The sequence below is a fragment of the Mytilus edulis genome, chromosome 2 (assembly GCF_963676685.1).
Source record: "Mytilus edulis chromosome 2, xbMytEdul2.2, whole genome shotgun sequence".
Classification (NCBI taxonomy): domain Eukaryota; kingdom Metazoa; phylum Mollusca; class Bivalvia; order Mytilida; family Mytilidae; genus Mytilus; species Mytilus edulis.
In genome coordinates, this window is record NC_092345.1 from 39,755,152 (window position 1) to 39,781,225 (window position 26,074).

Here is a 26,074-nt window from a genome sequence, read left to right on the forward strand (position 1 = left end):
ATTATTGTTCAATAAAATGTCGTCATTTGGTTTTGATGGATCAGCAATACGTTTGATTTAAGCTAGGTTAATTCACACTGCCGATCAGATCAACTCAGTGATCCCGATTGTCCAAATTTCCACGACCAAACGTAACCAAATTCTTGGTCGGGCCTGTTTAAGACTTCTACCTGACCGCTATCCGACTGTACACGACTTAAACTCGACAATTCGCGACTCCTTAATGACTCCATCCAGACAACAAAATGCATATTTATTCGATTAATCCGATCGATTCACGATCTCTACACGATCTCTTCACAATCTTTACTCGAATAGCTAGATCAAATCGACTATTCTCGATCTCAGCCTGATCTCGACCAGACCAGATCGACCAGCTCGTATATGGGTCGTAGGGAATAGTTGAGAATTGGTCGGGTATGCACTGTTCGGTATAGAATTGTCCGAATTATTTTACTCCGCCGCTTCTGAGTGGCTCATGTGCGAATTTGGGTGACGTTCTTGGAGTAATGACCCTTTATAATGTTATATGCCAGTTGGGGCATTATCTGTGTCCCATGGACACAATCTCCGTTTATTTGGATAGATTCAGTAGAAGGTCTGAGTAAAATCATACATTTAAAATATCAACATAAAAATAAAACAGTTGAATTTGTGGGCAAGGTGGTTAAAGCTCAGAGAGACAGGTTAAATAATAGCTGTGACGGAGCTTAAATAGAGGGCCCCGAATAAAGCATAGAAGACGAACAAGAAGGTGTAGACAGCAACGGGCGCCGAAATATCTATGTGAGGCAGTGGCTGACACGACGAACACTCTGTGGGCAGTATGAGAGACTTGCACTAGTTCGAAGAAGACCCCACTGGTTATAAAAACTTCCTCATAGTAGACGCTGATATGTTATGAGTTTTATTGCTCTTTTCGATAAATTTTACCATCCCCTTTTCCTTGCTGTCTTACAAATAAAGCATACTGTTTGTGGCATACCGGATAGATGTGCATAAGAATGTAATCAATATTTTTCATAGATTTAATATCCAGTGGTTGAATGGTTAAAGATAACTCTTTTTGGTGTATGGCAACAACCTGCATGTATTTGCTAAAAATATTACAAAAGAGGGCAAAGATGTCACAATTTTCCCAAATTTAGCCCAATTTAAAATTTCAATCCCCTGGAATGATACCTTTTCTGAAACTGTTTACACATATCTATCAAGAGATCAAATAAAAAAAATGTGTCTTTCGTCTCATTTTTGTGTGAAATTGCGTCAAAAAGTTCGAATGATAAACAATTTGACTGTAAGGTGACCTATAGTTGTTATTAATAATTTCTGTGTCATTTGGTGTTCTGTGAAGAGTTGTCTCGTTGGCAATTTGATCACATCCTTTTTATTTCATACTACAAACATTTCTGGACAAACGGAAAATACGTACAGTCAAACAGGTAAAATATAATATTGATGTTCTTATAAACCCACTTTGAAAGATAAATTAGTCATCAGCAGTTTAATAATGAATTTTATTGCACAATTTCTTTTATATTTGAAAAATCCGCCGGGGCCGATATGCAGAATTTTTTCCCCTTCCAGAACATCTGAGATCATCCCAGGTTTTGATGGGTTACGTGTTGCTAAGTTTTTATTTTTCTACGACGTTGTGTTATGCTGACTGCTGTTTGTCTTCTCGTCGGTTTTCTTTTTTCGCCGTTGCTGCGTTTTCGACCTTTGAGTTAGATGGTTCCTTTGGTAACTTTTGCTTCTCTTTTAAAATGTTACGCCTCCTTGCAAAAGTACAGACATGTACTGTACATGGAGGAATTTTTGTACAGTTAAAAATAATGTTGCCAATATATTTTTGCGGAAGCAAAGTTATGAGAGTTAATCAGATCTGCACACAATTTTATAGAATCGTGTGGCACTCTTGTGTTATCGTGTATGGCCCAGTAGAGATCGACGAATGGCCGAGTGTAGTCGCGAAGGGATCGGGTATTGGTCGAGTTGGTCTGGGATTAAAAAAAATATATATATATATATATATATAGAAGTCGCAGTGATCTGGAAGCGATCGGGCATTGGTCGAGTTAATCTGGAAATGATCGGACAGTAGTCAAGATCGATGATGACCAAGGTAGACCAACCCGAACATTCTTGTCGATTGAGTCAGACCAGTCTCCCGATTACTTAATTTGTCTTGATTGAGTTTGATGGAGTTGATCTGATCGGCAGTGTGAACATGGTAATCCAAGCTTTAGGTTTGATTGGTTGATCCGACATCACCACTGGATCAGGATTCGTATGAGAGACCCCTCTGACTCCACCCTGCCACCACGCTCACGACTTCCAGTAGATGTTGGTGGCATGCCTGTGTTGTATTCGTAGAATAATCGGATAAGAGCGAAATATAATCGCAGAAAAAGTGTGGTAAGCTCGTGTTACAATCGAAAAAATCGTGTTATGATCGTAGTGAGAACGTGATGAGCCTAATAAGAACGTGATAATCGTAGTGAGATCGCAGAATAAGCCTGGTAAAAGCGTGTTACTAGTATAATCGTAGCGGCCTCGTTACATAGAAGCGTGATTAGGACGTAGTAGCACCGTGAAAGGCACGAAAATCTTCCTTTTCATGCCGCTCATACCGCGACCTCACCACGATCTGAATTTATTTTAGATCGCGGTGAGCGTGGTGCGATCGTGGTCTAGTGTGACTGGGGCATTTCCTTCTATTCAAAATCTTAATTATTGTATAATGCAAGAAGTATTTCATTATAATACATATATTTAGCGTTTATGCATAATTCTATGTGCCAAATAATACAAAATGAACATACAATTTTATCTGGATGCTGATCAATTAGTATTAACTACTTCAGTTGTCACTAATGATATTTTCTTAATGTCGTTAAAGTATCAATGTTTTTTTCATATACATTTTATTTAAATAAAACACATTGATACACATTTTTGATCATCTTTATGAGATCTGTGATACCTAGTCAATGTTTAAAATGATACAAATATATATGCATGATCACCGTGTAGATCGCCACATGCGGGGTGTCGGCTATGTTTGACACGGGGTGGCAATTTCGAAGCAAAGAAAAACTATCAAAGTTAGTTCAAGTATCAAAATATTTTTTTTAGAATTATCAGTACCAGATAATGTATCGGAAGGAACTAAAACATAATATATTTTCTGCAAGCAGAAGCAGTTGTTTTCAATGCTCTGTTTTCTTACACACCTTTTCCGTGTTGCAGATTTTGAGGCTTCTTAGGCAAATTTTTTGAAAAAAACTTCTTTAGACGACTTCCTCCCGTACCATTTATAAAGAATTGAATTCCTATCATGAAATTTAACCAAAATACCAGCTTCGTACTTAAAATTTATTAGCTTTAAAATTATTTTTTCATAAAAAATAAAGCACTTTAGTGTCGCTCGGGTGCCAGATTTTGCGTCTCAATGGGTAGAGGCTTTTAATAAAAAATAGAATAGATTTGCAAATAAATCGGTCTTTATCTGATACTTTTTTAGTTCAAACACATCTACAATAATTATTATGATAAAACATTACAAACTGAAGGTACCTCATTTTGCCTGTTTTTCGGTCTTATAAGACATGTGGTTTTGATTTCATAAAAAGTAAAAATAGTCAAAATCTTTTGTGTTAAAGCTAGAAAATGATTTTCTTTTCTTTTTCAGTTACTATCATGGTCAGAATTAAGTTACTCATGTAGCTCACTGCATCGAAACATGGACGAAAATCACTGAGCAGACCTCCATAACAGATTTGCCCTGAGCCACCAACAGTCAAACTCCACCAAAGTTCATTACAAGTTTCCTCTCAAAGCACTCTTTTTGACATAAATCTGACCGTCGCCGAGGAAAAGAAGAGGAAAGTATTGTCTAAAGAAAGTTATTTTCTTTTACCATTTGGATAAATGATAGAAAATCAGCAGCAAGATTAAGTTTTTTTAAGATTTCTGTTTTTGAAATCGTTAAGAATAGTAGTGTCATCGTCTTCAGGTCTCCATGAAGCTGTGTTTTCATTTGAAAATAAAGATACCATGGAGTATTTCATTGGAGAGAGAAATCGAATTCGTTATGGAGTGAGTGCTTGAGAAATATTGTTTCTGGATCCTATTAATTATTCACTTGTATTATTATGTAAATGATTATTGGTGTACATTACTTTAACTGAATTTTCTAAAAAAATCGTCAGTCCAAATAGTCCATAAACTTTTTTGATTGGCTTATCAATAGATCGTCAATTCATTTGCATATCATTATAAATTCATAACTTCCAGTTCACTCACATGTGACCTCAAAGCGGGTTTCGTTATAGCCTGGGGTCCTGGCTAATCTTGTCAGTATACCGGTAATTAAATATGTGCCACTTTACTGCAAGTATTATTTGGTGTGTTGAGAAGTACAGAAACCATCCACTACATTACCATAGCATGATGAAGGTAGGTGCGGTGAAATATATGTTATAACTTGGACTAAATTCAGTGATGATACTCATTCATGTAAACATGTTAAAGGTTCACAATTAAATGTTAGTTAAAATACATGTTTATTGAAACACTTCAAATTTCTACCTCGTATTCCTTTGCACGAAGACCATTCTGTAATAGATTGTTTTTCGTCATCCCATGTGATAAGAGCATAGCGGGAGATGATAACATTACAATAGGTTCGGCGTGTTAGCTTAATAGTATAGGCATCTAGCTTGCCAAAATATATCACAAGACTTTACTTGTAAGCTAGATAATATGAATCCAGCTTGCTACAATGTAGTTAGCATTACAGTAATCAAACTTTCTATGAACAGTTTGGCATGACAAAGAGGAATGATTCAAGCATTACGATGAATATATATATATTTATCATATACTTAGACTAAATAACATATGATTTTTACTGTATGATAATAGCATTAAATTAACGTAAATTCCATATTTTTCGAATTGGTGCTTAGCGGGCTGATATGAAAAGTTTATCACATGCTTCGATTGTTATCACATGCCTTTCCGTAACGTTATCACATGGCATTCCGGTGATACTCGGCAAATTCCGGAAAATACACCCAAATGCTACGTTTTCGGTGAAAAACATTACAAAATAGTGTACAAAACAATTATTTACTAAGTCTGATACTGAAAAGTATATTGTGTAAATTAATTAAATAAAAAATAAAATAAAAAAACAAACAAATTATTAAATAAATGCATTCTTTATAAGTTTCAAACATAATTTAGAAAGTTACTTTGAAAAGGTTGACTTTTCCAAACAGTGTTCATTATGTATATTGTTGGTTTTTTTTTGGTCGAGTCGTCCATATTAAAAATGTGTTCTGCTCTGCTGAGGCATATGGTAGAAAGATTTGATATCGAATGTACTAAATTTGGGTCCGACGTCCTTGAACTTTTCAATCTTTGAACTTCTATTTGAGAACCACGTAAAAGGATCAATATATGAATTTGTTATTTTTCTCCATTGTTGAAGCATATGATAAAAAGATCATAACATGTCATTTTTCATATCGCATGTATTATCAGCCCTCGGTCAATATCAGCCCTCGAGCCATGCGGCTCTTGGGCTGATATGGAACCTAGGGCTGATAATACATGCGATATGAAAAATGCCATGTAATAATCTGATAATATCTCCGTCTGCTGTTTATATAATATAGATATAATATGATAATAAAGAGATTCAACTTGTCAATGACGTCGGCTAACGATGAATTGTGCCTAACAAATGGCGTATCGACTTTTTGCTTTACAACAAAGAGATCCAGCCCATCGGCTTCATAGTACTTGTATTAATTCTAAGTTTCAGTTAACTCTTTAATGAGTTTATTATGCAAGACGAATATACACAAAATGAGAATATGCAAAGTTTCACGGTATAAATCTATAACGTGTTTCATTTGCATGACTATATATACACTAACTGAAAATATGATAGTATAATAATAATCTTTTCAAATAAAATAAAATATTTATCTGACCTTAGAAATCTGTAAAAGCTTTGGTACCCGCAAGCATTTAATCATCAATAAGCAATACACTCATGTATTTTCTTGATCTTGTAGTGTGTAAAAGCATATACAATAGCAGAAGATATGTGTTTGTTTCTTAATATAGTGATACATGCTTACTTTTGATCGCCACTTAGTCGAATCTTCTGAAGGTTTCCGTGGGTCATAATCACTTGTCCATCCTAAATAGTGAAAACGTTGTTTTGGTTATAAGTTTTAATGTTATCATTTTCCATATAATCGGAAATTAATAATAATAATATTTATTCCCTGAAATCGGCAGTGCCGTACGTATTATGCCTCCACTCTGTTTTTGCTTGTCTATGTGTATCTATCTTTTGAGTTAAGCCTTTTTCAACTTATTTTTACAGCGGATGACCGAGAGGGCAATCCGGTGTATTGACTGTTGACAGCGAGATTTGAATGTAACCCGAATAATCCAGTCGTTATTTTACGCTCAATATCGATCACTATCAAAGTGGAGAGAATCGGAGAAGGTAAGGGCTTGAATTATTCGATTTAGTTGGACTGGTAACCAATCTATAATCTATAAATAAGCGGACACCAGCGAGTGCAGAATAACATACCTTATATCTTGTTATAAGAGACAATATCTGAAAAAGTCTAATTTTCATGTCCCGCCTTTCACCAGCAATTTTTTTTTTATTCAGGCATCTTTTTGGAAAATTTTACGTTTCAGTATTAACTCGAGTATATAATGCACCAACTGCAACCAATTAAACATTCTTTTTAATATTTCGTCTAATAAAATATTATAATTTAAATGGTCAACCCCCCCCCCCCCCCCCGAAAAAAAATCATGTTATCTATATTAAGTAAACAGCCTTCCGATTTTCACAAATCTGATAGATTATATAAAAAAACTTCTCCATTACTGGTCTGATTTTGTTACAACTAAAGCATGTAAGAAAATTTTGCATTTTTAAGGGTCTTTTGAATGTTGTCCCAGGGGTAATTTCCCTCCTGTTACCGCTGTTTTTTTTCTCCACCTGTGGACACATTTGAAAGACCAAAAAATTCTTGTAATGTAATGTGAAGAGCATCATTTCCTGAATGTATGAATCCATTTGTTAAGGTGAATAGCAGCCAGTTTGAAAAAACTGAACTCCTCAAAGATCAGAATTTGGAGAAAAATAATTTTGTTGTTCTCTCCTGTTACAGCCTTTTTGGTACCTTCTGAGAATAATTCAATGTCACCCCTATAACAGTACATGTGTTTTTATAGTATCTTATTAAATTGATATGTAGATGGAAGTAAACTTCTACACAATTCGAGTAAATGAACAAAAAGTACTGCGTAATTCCTTTCTGTTACGTTCTGTCATGTTACCTGATAAAAAGTAACAGCATAACCATAATCAGTAACAGGAAAGAATGTTCAGATTTTCAAGACAATTTCACTGATGAATCAAAACGTTAATCTACTATATGTCAACCATTCGTTTAATATAAGTTAGCATCACCATATTAAATAAATTTCAAATCTCTCTCTCTCTCTGTCTGTCTCTCTCTCTCTTGACCTATGGGAACAAGCTGTGCGTCTCTCCTTGCCAACCTCTTATGTATGTCATATGAAGCAGATAGGTTCATTCATACACTTTTCAAAAACGAGAAGATCAAAGAAGCCAGTTCATTAAATTTCCGACATTCAGATATAATGATGTTCCATTTAACAATCCAAACTTTTCTGCCTACAAATAAAAGAAACAGCAGACATGGCTTCCTCTGTCTCCTTTTTAGACTTATACCTCGAATTTGACATAAGCTGTCATCTCAGTATCAGATTCTATGACAAACGAGATTATTTTAATTTTGAAATTATCAATTTCCCCCATCTTAGTAACTGTAAACAATATATATTAACTTCACCTGGATATGGGATAAAATCATATACATTTCTCAATTTATTCGGTATTTAAGAGATTGCCAAAAAATTGAAACGCTCAAAGCCAAACATTTGAAATCCGAAAATGTATAAGTACCGAAAATCATTTAGAGCTATATGTCAAAATACCTAAAATAAATAGCCAAATTCATCTAAAGTCAACTTTGCCTCAGGGATTTTAAACCTTAGTTTCATAGTAATTTAAAAATTTATAAACAGACAACTTTAGTGAAGTTTGTTAAATCATGTCAGTACCGAAGCACCGACTACTGAGCTGATGATACCCTCGGGGACTGATAGTCCACCAGCAGAGGTATCGACCCAGTGATGTAAAAAATGGAAAACAACACGTTTTATAATTTATTGCGTCCGAAGCGCTTTTCTGGATTTACCTTCATCAGGAACGCTCAAAGCCAAACATTTGAAATCCGAAGATGTCAGATAAGTACCGAAAATCGTTTAAGAGCTAAATTTCAAAACACCTAAAATAAATAGCCACATTCATCTAAAGCCAACTTTGCCTCAGGGAGTTGAAACCTTAGTTTCATAATAATTTAAAAATTTATAAACGGACAATTTTAGTTAAGTTTGTTAAATCATATAAAATAAATAGCCAAATTCATCTAAAGCCACTGTTACTCAGACTTTGTAAATAGACACCAGTGTCTGAGCTGAGAGTTGATGATCCAGGGTTATGTCAAAAAACGGCTTGTCATTTTTTTTATATAAAAAAAAAAGGCATCGGAATATACCGAAACCTTGTTTATCAATATTACGTATCAACTTCACAAATAATACACGATGGTCTTGAAGTATACATTTGTAGATTATAGGTTGGTTATCATCTTTTAACAAGAGTGCACACGCTGAAATGTCTCGCCTTCTTTACTAATCATTGATATTATGTTGATAGTCCTAAATATAAAGCTTTATTACAACTGTCACATAAACTTAACATTCACCAAGAAAACTAAACATAGATTCATGAAAAATATGAAAATGAGGTCAAGGTCAGATGGACAATGCAAGACAGACATGAATAGCTAATTATTCTTCCATACAACAAATTTAGTTAACCTATTGCTTATAGATTAAAAAAACCAGACCAAAACACAAAAACTTAACACTGAGCAATGAACCGTGAAAAGGAGGTCAAGGTCAAATAAAACTTGTGCGAATGACATATAGATCATAAAATATCTCCATACATCAAATATAGTTGACCTATTGCTTATAGAATTAGAAAAAAAGACCAAAACACAAAAACACAAAAACTTAACTATAACTACTGAACCATGAAAATGAGGTCAAGGTCAGATGAAACCTGCCAGTTGGACATGTACACCTTACAGTCCTTCAATACTCCGAATATACAAGACCTATTGCTTATAGTATCTGAGTTATGGACTTGATCACCAAAACTTGTTCACTGATCCATGAAATGAGGTCGAGGTCAAGTGAAAACTGTCTGACGGGTATGAGGACCTTGCAAGGTACGCACATACCAAATATAGTTATCCTATTACTTATAATAAGAGAAAATTTAACATTACAAAAAATCTTAACTTTTTTTCAAGTAGTCACTGAACCATGAAAATGAGGTCAAGGACAGTGGACATGTGACTGACGGAAACTTCGTAACATGAGGCATCTATATACAAAGTATGAAGCATCCAGGTCTTACACATTCTAAATATAAAGCTTTTTAGAAGTGAGCTAACGCCGCCGCCGCCGGATCACTATCCCTATGTCGAGCTTTCTGCAAGCCAACTAAAGTTGCAGGCTCGACAAAAATGGTACACGATACAGTTTCGATCCCATGATGATTTTTTTACGAAAATTTGAGAATGTGAATTTTCGCTTTTCTTATTTAAATTCCGGATACAGCATGCAGTAATTGCTTGACATGGGACTTTCAAGCATGATTACATTTCTTACTGAATTCTGACCCCTAGCTGTTTCTCTTTTCTTTTTCTTTTTTATGAGTCACTGTCCTTTTATTATAAACTTTGACATGTTCGAAATGCTAATACATATAAGGATTTCATACATCAGGAATACATTACTTTAGATTTATTCGGCAAATACTTTTTTTCCGAAATCTTTGATTCTGAATTTCTTTTTGAAGTTCGTACTTCTTTTTGGCCTTTTTAACTTTTTTTATTTAGGCGTCACTGATTATTCTTTGTAGTCGTAAATCGCGTCTGGCATACAGCTTTTTTACCCTGGTATCTTTTTTATATTTACATATATTTTTTTACACATTTTATTTAGAGTATGTTCAGATATACATTAAACTTTTGAAATAGTTATCAAAAGTACCAGGATTATAATTTAGTACGCCAGACGCGCGTTTCGTCTACATAAGACTCATCAGTGACGCTCTTATCAAAATAGTTATAAGCCAAACAAGTACAAAGTTGAAGAGCATTGAGGATCCAAAATTCCAAAAATTGTGCCAAATACGGCTAAGGAAAATAAGATATTCCTTAAAACCAAGATTTTCTGAAGAACATGTGTATTGATTTAAGCAAGGACGTATATTAGTATGTTAGTTATACGTTCTTGATTTAAGTAAAATCAGGAAATCTTTAAAATTTGAGATGTTTTATAAGACAAGAAAGGACAACTGCTCAAAGCATTTTCAGTGATTCCCTGTATAATCAACCATCCGCTTATGTTATTGTTTGAAAACTGGAAAATCACCCTTTTTGTAATGAATATATAAAAGCCCACAACTCGCAAACGTAAAATCTAAAATTTATAAATCGAAAGGGAGCTCATGTCAATATACATAAACAATTCACCAAAGTTTCTTGCAAATTAGATAAAGTGATTTTGAGTTTTTGTCCGATAACTGGAAAATCGCCCTTTTTGTATTGAAGAAAACCCACAAAATCGGAAACAAAAAAAAATCGAAATGTTATACCCCAGTCCCACTAGGCCACGATCGCACTACGATCTGTGAAAAAAATGCAAATTTTGATGATCGTAGTACGATCGTGTAGATCGCAGTAAGGTCGTATCACGGTTGTGGTGAGGTCTTCATGATCGTGATGAGCGTGGCAAACTGACAATCGTGGTGCGGTCGTGATGAAATCAGGTCGTAGTAGAAGCGTAGTGATAGCGCACTAAGATCGTAGTAAGATCGCAAAGGTCGCTGTACCATCGTAGTGAGAGCGTAGCGAAAGCGTGATTCTATTAAGACCTCACTACGACCATCACGTTCTCACTGCGACCCAACTACGCTTCCACTACGACTATACCACGCTGTTCACGACAATAGTACGATTCTAGCACGCCCTTGTCGTCCTCATCACGCTCTTCTTACGACCTGACTACGCTCATACACTACGACCATCATTCTCATTGTCATTTTCCCATAAAATATATTAATTCTTTCCAAGTTTTGTTTGTCTGTATGTAATTGGGACTTCTTACCCATTTTCTCTAACGGCTCAACCATGATTCTTGTTTTCATATAGAATAGACCGTTGGTTTTCCCGTTTGAATGGTTTTACACTAGTAATTTTTGGGGCCTTTTATATCTTGCTGTTCGGTGTAAGCCAAGGCTCCGTGTTGAAGGCCGTATCTTGGCCTATAATTGTTACTTTTAAAATTTGTTACTTGGATTGAGAGTTGTCTCATTGGCACTCATACCACATCTTCCTATATCTATTGACACATCTGTTTCATATCTGCTATCGTTCACTAAAATATCGTCATTTCAGCTTTATTGACCAGCAATAGGTTGTAATTTAGGTCGGATTGGTCGGTCCGACATCTCTACTTGATCAAGATTCGTTAATATCAGAGCTCCATCTGCCTCTACATCAACCATAACACCACGCCCACGTGTTCTAGTAGATACTGGTGGCATGACTGTATTTTTTTTTCTCGAGAAATCTACATATTAATCAGAAATAGAACTGAAGGAATGATACTGTATTGATATGGAACACGATGTTGACGTTATTGCTGAGAGCGTAGTAAGATCGCGGTTTGAACGTAACTTGTAATCGTGGTAAGAACGTGCTATAATCGCAGTAGAAGCGTGGTACGATCGTGTTGCAATCGGATAACTCGTGGTATGGTCGAAGTGAGAACGTGATGAGCGTAGAAAGATCTTGATAAGCGTAGTAAGGTCGCAGAATAAGCGCGGTGAGAACGTGTTATAATAGTAGCGGGATCGTTGTAGAAGCGTAATGAGGGCGTAGTAGGCTAGCATCGTGAAAGCAACGAACATTTACATTTTCATGCCGCTCATACCGCGATATGAAAATAAACCCAGAAAATTACTCTAATATTAATGTACCTTTTAAACAATCAAAAAATGTGTTAAAATGTAATATTAAAAAGTGTGTTTCAGAAGAATATATGGAAAAACTACTTTAAATAAACTTTCAAAATTAGATTCCTCATCCCAACTTTGTCTTTATGGGAAATTAAAAACTAATTGTCAGTCTGAGGAATATTTAAATTGCAATAATTTTATACATAGGCAGTTACTCTCAAAATTTAGACTTAGTGATCATTCCCTAGGCATTGAATTGGGAAGGTACAGAAACATTCCAAGAGCACAAAGATTATGTAAAAAATGTGGATTTCTAGATGACAAGTTTCATTTCTTGTTGTATTGTGACATTAACATATCATTGCGTTCTAATTTTTTTGCTTATCTATAAGACTATGTACCATTATTTCAACATCTTGATGCATTTAATAAACTAAAAAACATTCTAAACCCCATCCCTGAACTTGTTTGTCATATTGGAGTCTTCATTAAGCAGTCTTTAGAACTAAGGGGGTCAGACCCATGTCAGACAAGCTCATGATTGTGTTTTATACATCAATTTATAATTTGAACTCTTAAAATATGTTCTATTATATTGTATTGTATTTCATTGTATTGCATTGTATTTAAAATGTATAATTGTTTGTTTGTATTGCTTGACACTTATAGGTGTAATTTTGCAATAAAGATTATATTATAATTGCAACATAATATATACTTTCTTATACTTTCATAATCCTATTTAAATACAATAAAGAAATAATAAAGGATCATTTACAAATCGATATATACATTTAATATCCTAACAACGGCTTCCATATACACAATTAAAACAGTAACCAAATACAGATTATGAGGTTTCTAAGGGGGAAAATCTTAATCTATGATTTTAGTAGTTAAACCAGCGAACTTTGTTTGATAAAAGTAAAAACACTATTGCACAGTTTATACCACAGCTATTATTGTGTTTGCCCCTCGCACTTAATCGCATATACATGTATGCGTTTCCATTATTGTGACATCTGTTTGCTTTCATTTTTTTTTGTATTGAAAGCAAACAGATGTCACTCTATTGTTTTGTCGATATACATTTGAAGTTGTGATAATAACTATGAAGTATAAGTAGACGTGGGATATACTCGTCATTTAGATTTGTTAACTACAAATGTAGTATCAGTTTTAACATTTTATTCTCAGTATTTACGCGATTTTAATAATTTCTCTACTTTGGAGAAAGGCTACAATTGGAATACGTCTGAATAAAAGTACCGTATACAGTGGCGGATCCAGGGGGGGGGGTTCCGGGGGTTGGAACCCCCTCTTTTTTTTGGCCGATCAGTGCATTTGACATTTGAATGGGAGCATATAATTGGAACCCCCCCCCCCCCCCCCCTTTATTCTGGGTTGGGAACCCCCCCCCCCCCTTTTTAAAATGGCTGGATCCGCCACTGGTATATGTTTAGTTGAAGATATTCCTAAACTATTCGTAAAATAAATGCATTGACAATTTGGGTTCCTCGTAAAAGTGCCAGCGTGATAATGATACATGTATCAGCGAAAATGAAATGTTTTTGTACAACATAGTTCTGTGATCTCCGGTGGCTTTGATTGTCAGCCCTACCGCATGTTCTATTATTTTTTTTTTATCCTAAAATTATTTACATATGATGTAAACTGTATACATTTGTATTTGTATGCCAAATCTTGACATCATTTCATGTATGTTATTGTTTTTTTTTCTATATGAAGTATTGTGACATACATAAAATGTATTCATATACTAAACGCTATGTTTTTTTTGTGTTTTTTTTTATTGTTATAGAAACAAATGATTTTAAAATTAATTATCATGATAGACAACTTGAATACTGTACCAAAATCAATTTTACTTTTACTTTTTAGTTTATTGCATTTTAAATCTCCCTCTTCGTGTGCATGGTGTTGCGGTTCGAGATCAAGACAGAATAACACATATATTTTTTAAAACGGTTTTATCAGAGTCTCTGGTTTTATTACTTCATTTTTCATTCCATGTACACACACAAAAAAAAAACCAACCTCGCAATGGATGGGCGCTTATATCTTAAATAGCAAGTTCATTAATAGATCGGGCATATGTATCTTATTGTATGATAACTGTGACTGTAAATAAGATACAGGCCGTCTGATAACTTGGTTTCAGAAAACGGGTAAAATACATTAGTAGTATATAGATAAAATAAACGGAGACGTTATTATTTTTAAGTTTAAAACTCTAATATACCTCCGAGTTGCGATTTTATCCATCCGTCTGATATTTTTCTGCTATTCCACATTGAAGGGGCACCTGGTGCATATGTGTTTGACCTTCTTAATGGAGTAGGTGCCTTCTCATCAGCCAGTCTATCAGAATTTTTCTTTTGTGGCGGTTCTGCTTGAGGTACATCATTCAACTGTACCAATGAATTGATCTTTTTGTGTCCAGTGTTCCTATCCACATCACCACCCGCGCTTACAAAACCTGACACAGGGTCCACAATATTGTCGTAATCACGGTAGGGTGCCGGTGGACGAAAATCACCATCGTCATTCCATCGTTTAAAGGCATTTTCCTGTTTACTTGTTTGAAATGAATCAACATCTGCCTTACCTGTAAGCGTTGGAAACTTCATCTGCCGGTTACGGCGATGAGTTTGAATCTGTTGAACAGTGTTACCTCCAGCATTTGCATCACTTCGCAAATAAAGCTCGAAATTGGGACGGGTCCGAAATGTTGAATCGGCCAAAACAGGTACATTTGTGAACACTTCAGTCATGTTTTATTTATGAACCGTTCAATTTTACCATAAGATAAATTTTAAACAATCTACTACAAAAAAAATCCCATTATACAAATTTAAAAGTCTTGTTATCGATATGCTATTTCCGACATAATGTAAACTACCGTGTTACCCTTGGATATACGATAATCACCATATAAGGAAAAATCCGGAAGTAGCAAGTGCCCGTCGGAGATTTTTTCAGGTTCTTCAATAATTTTTTTATCAATTGAAACCGTTTATGAAAAAAGATAAACATTCTAAAACATTTTTTTTTCACAAAAGTTAAAAAATGTCATTCTTATATTTATTTTTTTCCTTTTAATGGAAAAAGTAAACAACAGCTTGCCACCGGAAGTAGAAATTGACACGCCGGCAAAGTTTTACATTATTATCATGGCAGTTAGGAAAAGAAATCAACTCAACCAGAACAGTAATAATGCCATTCAAACGCAGTCTGAAAAGAAAAAACTTGCAAGGAAATCAGAGTCTAAAGACAAAAACACGGGAGATTCGGAAAATGCATTCAACTTCACGTTGACATCAAAAGCAGTCATTTTAATTTTGGGTATGTACAAATTTTTCTGTATGTCCCTCCGTTTTAAAGAGTACCACCATGGGTTATGATGTAAAGGAGGAAATAATTTGTAGGAACACTGTTTCGGTACGGATTTAATCTTTTTTCCAGGTAAGGAACCGAATATAATAATTGAATATATATAAAGGTCCCGCGGAAACTATGCGCACTGTCGTACAACACAAAAAGTTTTCTCTTGGCTATTTACATTTAAAGCAGTGTGAGCGCGTTCTCTCGTGAGCGGATGTGCAGCCAATTTGGCCTTAAGGGGGCTCGCGGGTCTAAATCAAATTTTTTATTTAATACAAGATTTCGCTAATTTTTTCTATAAATGAACTTTATCATATACCTAATAGAAAAATTAAATAAAAAAGGGGGGTCACCGATCATTTACGCTCACAATCTGCCTTCGAAAGAAGCAAACATTTTTGTAAAGGTACTTTGTTTCTGTTGAACTAATAGGAGAAAAAGAGGTAATACCGAAATAAAAAACGAATTTAATTACAGAAATCGCTTAAATTTAACAGTTATTTAGTTAATGTATAGATTATTTGAAAACAATAATAAAAAATATAGGTCACCGATGAGTAAAAAAAGATATTTCAATTTTAAGGACAAAAATAGCACTTTTGCACCAAAGGGAGATAATTTGGAGCTTTTTTCATGATATAAACATTTTCAAAGTCACCTGGGGCCAACACGAATTGATTTGTTGGAATAATTTTTGTACCACATGATAAAGTAATAACTACTAAAGGTAATAAATAAAATTTGTAATGAAAAATAAAAGTTATTTTTTTTTCTGAAAATCTTATACCCGCGAGCCTCCTTAAATGGCTATGCGTACCAGCTACCAATTTTATAATAAACAATCACTTGATCAGGTATGAAACGATTTTGCGATTCAGTGAAGAGAATGACAAATAATAAATAATTATTTGTATTTAAGGTTCATCATAATCTTTTGGCTAAAATGGCCGTATTTACACCCCAAATTTTACTCTGAGTACAGACTAACCTATACACCTGCAACAGTTTTAAGGGATGGCAGGAACTAGATATATAAATTTTAAATGCATTTTATGTTTCAGAAAATTATAAACTTTTCTAGATTTTGCTATCCATTTTTTTTCGTTCCTGCAGGAGGTGCAAAAATTAACTAAGTAGTGAAAACGATTGAGAAGCTCCCCTCATATAATCAATGTTGTGAGTAGTATTGATTTAAATGGACAATAGATGGACAATAGACACCTGTAAACAATAGGTGATTTAACAGGTTTAAACTGTGTAACTGAGTGGACCGTATCAAATGAAACTCGGGTGTTTGTTTATTTTGCTATCTTCTGCAGACTGGAAAAAAATGAACATCATAATCCAGGTAAGTTTTTAATTTTCTGAAACGTAGACTTCATATAACTTTTATATATCTAGTTCCTGCCATGCCTTAAAACTTTCCTGGATGTACCAGTTTGTCTGTACTCATAGTAATTTTGGAGGTATAAACACAGCCATATTATTCAATTCCTTATGATGAACCTTAATGTATACTTTACATTGGAAAAAAGACATTAAACGTAAATGCACATTAAAAGTATAAATTATACCGAATTTGATTGAATATATATATGTTAAAAAAACTCTTTTGAAAGTTATTTATTAATAAAATTCGAAACAGAAACAAAAAAATTAAAATATCTAAAACGACAAAAAATAAAGATTGAGTGTATGCACAATTTAAAGTAATAAGATAAATTTTCACATGTCTTGCATGACTTGATGCATGTGATATTTATGAACATTGATTTTAAGAACTTAAAACTGTTCTAATTTTGTATTTTTCTCATTTGTCAGAGGCTGCTCTTGCTCCATAAAAGTTGGAGCCAGAAAATTGCCCATTGTTTGTAATGACTGGATTTAATGTTCATCTAAAAAAATATTGTATATTCCATTATGTCGATATCATATTTGATATTTAAAGAAAAATTTTCAAAAACTAACCAGGGCGTTTCTATGAAAGCACATTAGGGATGTAGTAAAAATAAAATTGGCATTGAACATTTTTTTCAGAGTCGAAATTTTACATTTTAAGTCTTTAAATCTCTGTTAGTAATCAATTGTTTGTACTAATTGCGATAATTTCCGAGTTTATTTCACATTTTATTCCTGATCAGATGTCATTAAATTATAAAACCCGAGCTGGTATGTGCATAGCCTACAGAGAAAATTTTGGCTACACATCTACATGTTGTACGCATGTGGGAAAGCATAGTCAGCTATAAAAGGCCAAATGACAATGTAAAACAATTCAAACGAGAAAACTCAAGGTTAAATTTATGTAAAAATATGAACGAAAAACAAATATGTAACACATAAACAAACGACAACTACTCACTGAATTCCACTCCTGACTTGGAACAGGTACCTAGGCCTAAATTAAAATATTGTTTGTTTGCCCTTTTCCGACCCTATGTTTTGAAACAGGGTCGGTAGGTAGGTAAAATATTTTATATTTTCTTTCCCAAAAAAAAACTTAGCTTGGTACATTTTGGTCATGGGTAGGCAGGTAGGTATAATATTTTATTTTATAGATACACAATCTGCATGATGTCATTTTTGTCTGTATTGCTTTTGTTTAAGTATGCTTTTGCTAATAAGTTTCTAGGACTATTAGTATAATAGTCCCAAGTTTTGAAAAAAAAAATATCATGTAGAATGTGAAGTTAATTCATATGCACTACAATTTTTTTCAAATATCAAAATATAGGGCTGTGCGGCATATTTTAAACGTTTACATACCTGGAATTTTTAAGAGTTTTTACTTGCACTAATATTCTGTACTATGTACCTTGTACGCTTACATTTGTATACCTTTAGACTTAAAGTTTTTCTGTAAGAGATAACTTTGTCCTGGTAAAATATGTCCGGGCAGATATACATTGAACATTACTAGTAGAAAAAGTCCCTAGAGTGTTTAAATTTTTGTGTGTGCCTGTGTTTTCAATAAAAATGCTTCAAGACTTGAAACTCAATTGACTTTGTCACGTATTTTACATCGCATTTATAAATGATCTGTATGGAAAAACTTGGCGATTTTACTGCCAAATATTCTCCCCTTTACAGACTTTCGGTTCATGTCAGATATGAACAGCGGTATACTACTGTTGCCTTTATAAATCAGAATGTATCGATGCTGGTCGAAGGCATCGTTAACATAATCATCCTAATCTATGGACCACCAAAGGCCATCCCTACATAGGATACAAAGTCTGTTTACAAAATATTTTGTACACACGTTGATAATTTAGTATTGGACGAATTTTTTTTTAATGAACCCTGCTCTTCAAGTATAAAGATACAGAGTAACGTTCATTAAATCATGATTTCAAAGCTTTCAACATAATCATTGATTTCAAACAAATGCTTTGAAACTCCAAATGCAAGTGTTCATTTATGTCAAACGCTCACGTGATACCAAACGGACTAGACCTTATACGGGAAAGATAAAACCTGAGAATTCCGGTAAAAAAGTTTTGAGCGGGAAATACAAATATAAGAATTTTGGTAGGAACAAAAAATAAATTAAAATAAAATCTTGTTTGTAAACATAAATAAAAGATTTTCAGGCGGAACGAATTTATAGGGTCGGTCGGTAAAGGGCAAACAAACAATATTTTAATTTAAGCCCTACATACAGAATTTGATGGGGTTAAACATGTTAGTGGCATCCGAACCCTCCCCTAACCTGGGACAGTGGTGTAACAGTACCACATAAGAAAGAACTATAAAAATCAGTTGAAAAAGGCTTAATTCATCAGATGGACAAAAATACAAGTGGACGTGGACAGGTGCTTACACAATGGTTAGATTCAGCATTTTGCCTCCTGTGGTCTTCAAGGCCCTCCCATTTTAAAGATTTTACCGAGGTCACACTAATAAGCAACAAGAAGAAACAAATCAGCGACAAGAAAAATAACTTAGTGATAAGTAGTATAATTTAGCGATAAAATTCTAAATATTAATTATTCTAAATAAATAAAGGCCAAATAAAATAATATGTGTGTTTCCTGTTTCATCTTTGAAAAAAAATAGGGTAGGTAGGTAGGGATTTTTTTTTATTTTACCATTTTTTTTTACATTGAGTCTATGGGAGAGAAATCCTGACTTTAACAGTGCTTATTGAAAAATGACAAAAAAAAAACTTTAGAGTAGGCTATTTCTAAGCTTAAAATATAGGGTAGGTAGGGAAACAGGAAACACACATGCTTTTTTATTTGGCCAAATACTGAAACAGACATAAAATTGAGAATTGAGAAACCAATATATATACTAGTTCAGTGATAATGAACGCCATACTAGACTCCAAATTTTACACAAGAAACCTAAATTAAAAATAATACAAGACTAACAAAGTCTAGAGGCTCCTGACAGGCGCAAAAATGTGGCGGGGTTAAACATGTTTATGAGATCTCAACCCTATACCTCTAGCCAATGCAGAAAAGTAAATGCATAACAATACACAAATTAAAATTCAGTTCAAGAGAAGTCCGAGTCTGATGTCAGAAGATGTAACCAAAGAAAATAAACAAAATGGCAATAATACATAAATAACAACAGACTACTAGCAGTTAACTGACATGCCAGCTCCAGACTTCAGTTACACTGACTGAAAGATTATGTCTTCATCATATAAATATCAGGCACAATCCTTCCCGTTAGGGGTTTACATGTAGTATCATCCCATATATGAGAAGAACATAACCACATGTACATTTGTACATTAATTCTCTTTCTATTAATATTATTTAATTTAGTTTTTTTTTTTTATTATTGAGAATATTTATGCTTAAGATAATACATGTATATTAAAACACAAATAGAGTTTGAATTTTAATGGCGTCACTATTATCTTTCAATAGTTATGCCCCTATACAAATGGAAAAATTACTGATTTTTTTGTTTCCATTCTCTTACTTTCATTTGTCTCAACCAAATAAAATGAAACTAATACACAATGCTCCTTACAAGGTACCACAAAACACAAATCAAGTTTGAATTTTTGGTTGTGTTACTTCTACAGATTAAGAGTTATGCCCGATTACAAAAGGAATAAATTGTTTCACAGTACAGAGTGCAGCTGGATACAATCGCAGATGTCCAACTCTAAAAAGTTGGGACAAAATCCACACAATATTCATGCTTGATACAGGTCTGAATTGAGATTGTAATTAAAAATATTTGACACATAATTTTATATTTTTTTTTGTGGAATACACTATGCTGTTGAATATAAATTTTATAGAAAAAAATTCAATTTAATTAATATATAGTGAAATCTGAAATTTATGAGAAAAATTGTTTCCCCACAATTTCTTTGTGTAAAATAATTTAATTTTTTGACCATGGGGCTTATTTCTGATCCGGGTGGGGAGAGGTAAACCAAACATATTTTTTTTATTTTTGACTAAAATGACATACAGTCATGGCTAAATTAATATTAATTATTAGTAACTTCTAAAAATAAATTGACAGCTAATCACCAAGACAATACAACATCTCTATTTTTAGATACGTACATTTTAAATTGGAAGTTTTAATTTTTCATAACAGAAAGTGTTATCAATTCTATTATTAGTGTTAAATGCTTTTCAATTCATAAAAAAGAATATTTTATTTATTTTTCAGGGGAAATGTATTTGTTAGGGTCGGCGGCAATAAAAAAGCATGAAAAGTCAATTTTTATTTTTATTCTGCAAATCGGCAAAATCGGGTCCGCAGATCCGTAAACCAACAAATTAAAAAAACCTGGCCTGAATAATCATAAGAATGGATGACAAATGCGACTATGCAAGGTACCTATAGGACACAGAGGCATGATGATTAATTTATTATGGAAAAAAGACACACAAAATGAGGTCTTCTCGTTTAATAGTATATATAGATTGTTCCATCTCATAAGGCCTAACCCTCAACTGTGACTTTAGATTGTGCTGTTTTGCAAATATGTGAGTTCTTGAATTTATTTCAAGAAAAAGCAACATTTTTATAAAACCACAAAAATTAAAAAAAAATTTTGGTTGTATATTGGTATAAGGTCGTCGTCTTCGTCATAGTCATCCGAAGACAGATTGTTTCCGGATAATAACTTTAGTTTAAGTAAATATAAATCAAAATTTTTTTAACACAATGTTTATAACCACAAAAGGATAATTGGGATTGATTTTGGGAGTTATGGTCCCAAAGGTTTAGGAATTAGGGGCCCAAAGGGGCCAAAAACAAGCATTTATCTAGTTTCAGGACAAAAAATTGTGTAAAAGTAAATGTATTTCAATTGCTCCGAAATTGTACCACAATGTTTAATACCATACATTGTATGTAGAAGTTTGGGATTTATTTTAAGGGTTATGGGGCCAAAAACAAGCATTTTCTAGTTTCAGGACAATTACTTAAGTGTAACTGTATGGATCTCTCTGACATTGTACCACAAGGATCCATATAACAGGGGGAAGGCTGGGATTGGGGTTAATTTCTCTGAACATGTAAATAAGGGGCAAAAAAGGGCCAAAAAGAAGCATTTTCCTAGTTTACAGACAATAACTTGTGATAAAGAGGGACGGAAGATACCAAAGGGACAGTCAATCTCATAAATCTAAAACAAACTGACAACGCCATGGCTAAAAATGAAAAAGACAAACAGACAAACAATAGTACACATGACACAACATAGAAAACTAAAGAATAAACAACACGAACCCCACCAAAAAACTAGGGGTGATCTCAGGTGCTCCGGAAGGGTTAGCAGATCCTGCTCCACATGTGGCACCCGTCGTGTTGCTTATGTGATTACAATCCGGTAAATAGTCTAATACGGTACATGTAGGTCACATTCATGAGAGGGAAGGGGATTGAAGTTACGACGTAAGGAACATATACGATATCATTTGTGAAACGGATATTCCATAACGGTCAACCAACTCGTGATGGCGTCTGTAAAATTTACGAAGGGATGACTTCAACTTCACCATTTGGAACTCTTGGTTTAATAGCTTCCTTGTGAGCAGCAACCCTCTATCAAGAAAATCATGATAGGAAATGCAAGCACGGGAATATCGTATCAATTGGGAGATATATACCGCGTAAGCAGGTGCTGCTGGAATGTTGCTACTTAGAAATGGAAAGTTCACAATTGGAAAGATGAAATCATCTCTTTTGTCGCAAAGTTAGTTTCAGCCGACCCTCATTGTCAATTTCTAGATGTAAGTCAAGATATGAGGCCGACTTAACTGTATCTGTGGTATCCTTTATCTTTAGCTCGATGGGATAGATGCGTTCCACATAGTCACCAAATTTTGAATTATTTAGTGAGAGAACATCATCTATATAGCGGAAAGTAGAGTTAAAGGATATTGCTAACTTCTTATCTTTCTTCCTAAGAAGTTCCTGCATGAAGTCAGCCTCATAATAATAAAGAAACAAGTCGGCAAGTAGAGGGGGCACAGTTTGTTCCCATTCAGATTGGAATGCCGACAGTCTGTTGAAAAACACGTCCTCCGAACGTAACAAATATGTTGTCAATCAAGAAATCAAGCATCTTGGTAATATCAGTTGTGTATGGATCTCTCTGAAATTATAATAAAGGTTTCTTACTACAAAGGAAATGCTGGAATTGAGTTTTGGGGTTCTTGCTCCAAGGGGATTCAATAAGTTTGGGGCCAAAAAAGGGGCCCAAATAAGCATTTTTGTAGTTTCCAGTCAATAACTTGTGTTTAAGTGTATAAATCTCTCTCAAATTATACCACAAGTTTCCATACTACAAAGGGATGGTTAGGGGGGATGTAAGTGTGTGTGTGTGGGGGAGTTATGGCTCAAATCATTTAGCAAATAGGGGCAAGAAAGGGGGGAAAACAAGATTTTTTTCTGGTAAAAGAACAATTTAGACAATTTAGGTAATCCAATTCCTTTTAAAAAATACTGTTATATATATATATATATATATATATATATCTAGCTGGATGGCTACAGTGCAGGCAATTTGGTGTCACGATATCTCAGTAGCATGGGTTCGATTCCTGGCGAGGGAAGAACAAAAAATTTGCGAAAGCAAAATTACAGATCTATCCAACATTGTTGGGTTGATGTTTAGACGAGTTGTATATATATATACATAATGTACACAGCCATGTATCACCATCACTGCTGGTGATCCGATGGATAAATCTGTTGTAGAGTTGTCACTGGCTCAGACATACTTATAAATATAATTATTTTCTGTGACTGTATCTTACATTAATTTGTAGGATCCTTTAAATTTACTATATATAATTTAGCTGATCTGTAAAAATAACATCTCCATGCCTTATATATCATGTACTGTAGTACGACGCTAGATTAAAACTGATGTGGAAAGGTAACACCCAACCACCGAAAGCTTCATTTTTATGAAGCCCAGGTGGTCGTGTGGTCTAGCGGGACGGCTACAGTGCAGGCGATTTGGTGTCACGATATCTCAGTAGCATGGGTTCGAATCCTGGCGAGGGAAGAACAAAAAATTTGCGAAAGCAAATTTACAGATCTAATGAAACATGGGTTGATGTTTAGATGAGTTATATATATATATATACCGCTAGATTAAAACTGACGTGGAAAGGTAACACATGCCCACCGAAAGCTCTTTTTTTGAGAGCCCAGGTGGTCGTGTGGTCTAGCGGGACGGCTGCAGTGCAGGCGATTTGGTGTCACGATATCACAGTAGCATGGGTTCGAATCCCGGCGAGGGAAGAACCAAAAATATGCGAAAGCAAATTTACAGATCTAACATTGTTGGGTTGATGTTTAGACGAGTTGTATATATATATATATATATGCTTGATTACTTCCCTTACACTGCTTGAAAATTATGTATTAAAAAATGATGATTAGCTGTAATTTGTTTTTCTAGTATTAATTAACATTAATTTTAATGATGAGGCTTAAATTAAAATATTGTTTGTTTGCCCTTTACCAACCAACCCTATCAATTTGTTCTGCTTAAAAATATTTTATTTGTATTTACCAGTAAGATTTTATTTTATTCTATTTTTTCGTTCCTACCAAAAATCTTATATTTGTATTTCCCGCTCAAAATTTTTTTAACGGAATCCTCGGGTTTCATCTTTCCTGTATAAGGTCTAGTCCGTTTGGTATCACTTGAGCTTTTGACATGAACACTTGCATATAGAGTTTCAAAGCATTTGTTTGAAATCGATGTTGAAAGCTAAAATCATGATATGACGTACGTTACTCTGTGTCTTTTTACTTGAAGAGCAGGGTTCATTTAAAAAAAGTTCGTCCAATACAAAATTATTAACGTGTGCACAAAATGTTTGTATCCCGCTATGTAGGGATGGCCTTCGGTGATCCGTAGATCAGGATGATTATGTTAATGATGCCTTCGACTAAACTGGTCCGCCATCTCTCTGTCTCTCAATCCCTCTGTCTGTCCGGCTTCAGAATGAAGTTTTTGGTCAAGGTAGTTTTATAGTTAAATTGCAATCAACTTGTAAATCAACACATGTTTCCTTTGATAGGATCTTTCTAATTTTAATTTTAATGCCAAATTAGAGTTTTCAGACCACAATTTGATGGTCATCTGAACATATAAAATGATCATCTCAAACTATGGACACATTCTTGTTTAGTAAATGTATAAGAAAGGTGGACTTTTGAAGTTGAGAGGGACTTAATAATAGAGGTTCCAAACTATACTATTTTCTTTTTGTATTTTCAGCTATAGCTATAACTGTTATCCATAGGTAAGGCTACATTTTGTATTTGAAGAAAATACTAGGAGACCATTTAAAAAATTGAAATAAGGTGCACAAATTAACTACACAATGTAGTGTGGACAAAGGTAAACAAACTATTTTTAAGTTCAGTTTCTTTATTGTCACAGACTCAGTTCTGCTACTGTAAATGGGCAATTTAATTTAATTTCAAATCATTTGATATGTTTGAAAATCTTTTGTGTTTTTTGCTTTTTACAATGTTTTTTTTAAGATTACAGTGGCGTAGCTTTCATTGAGGCAGTTGCCTCACTAGGTTTTATTACTTAAAAAATTTAAACAATAAAGTGTGGTCAAATTTGGTGAATACATTTTTATGTCATTCAACATATATTTTGCCAATCTTTTAGCATGTTTTGACAGTAACTGTGCTCATCTTCAATCAAATTAAAATCAACCCATCCATCCTGATGAACGGTTCAACCTACAATGTTCCTAACTCTAACAGAAATATTATTTGTGGATGATCACACTTGCTATGATTCTATCAGCTGTTTTTTGTTAAGCCTCACTTTGGTTGAAAAAGCAAGACATAGCGATCCTACATTCCGATGTTGGTGTCAGGGTGGTTGCGTTCATAAATACTCACTTCACTTTGTGGTTAAAGTTTTTCAAATTTTGATAACTTTCTTAAACTATCCTT

At 34.0% G+C, this 26,074-nt stretch overlaps 2 protein-coding genes across 3 annotated transcripts in view; one reads left to right on the plus strand and one right to left on the minus strand.

The window, feature by feature from the left end:
- LOC139510161 (protein SPMIP7-like) overlaps positions 1-15,186 on the minus strand; it is a 49,574-nt gene extending 34,388 nt beyond the window's left edge. Inside the window, exons 1-3 of one of the 2 annotated variants that reach the window (XM_071296512.1) lie at positions 14,502-15,183; positions 6,159-6,220; positions 4,594-4,620 (exon numbers count right to left, since the gene is read on the minus strand). In XM_071296512.1, the coding sequence (XP_071152613.1) occupies positions 4,594-4,620; positions 6,159-6,220; positions 14,502-15,033 (621 nt within the window). In that variant the 5' untranslated portion in view covers positions 15,034-15,183. Of the gene's footprint in view, positions 1-4,593; positions 4,621-6,158; positions 6,221-14,501 lie in introns of both variants that reach the window. The other variant, XM_071296513.1, reaches the window with a different exon arrangement.
- Positions 15,187-15,345: 159 nt separating this feature from the next.
- Positions 15,346-26,074, plus strand: part of LOC139510159 (protein C-mannosyl-transferase DPY19L1-like) — a 306,322-nt gene continuing 295,593 nt past the window's right edge. The window contains exons 1-2 of the mRNA XM_071296510.1: positions 15,346-15,604; positions 25,377-25,401. Coding sequence (XP_071152611.1) covers positions 15,361-15,604; positions 25,377-25,401 — 269 coding nt within the window. The 5' untranslated portion in view covers positions 15,346-15,360. The remainder of the gene's footprint in view (positions 15,605-25,376; positions 25,402-26,074) is intronic.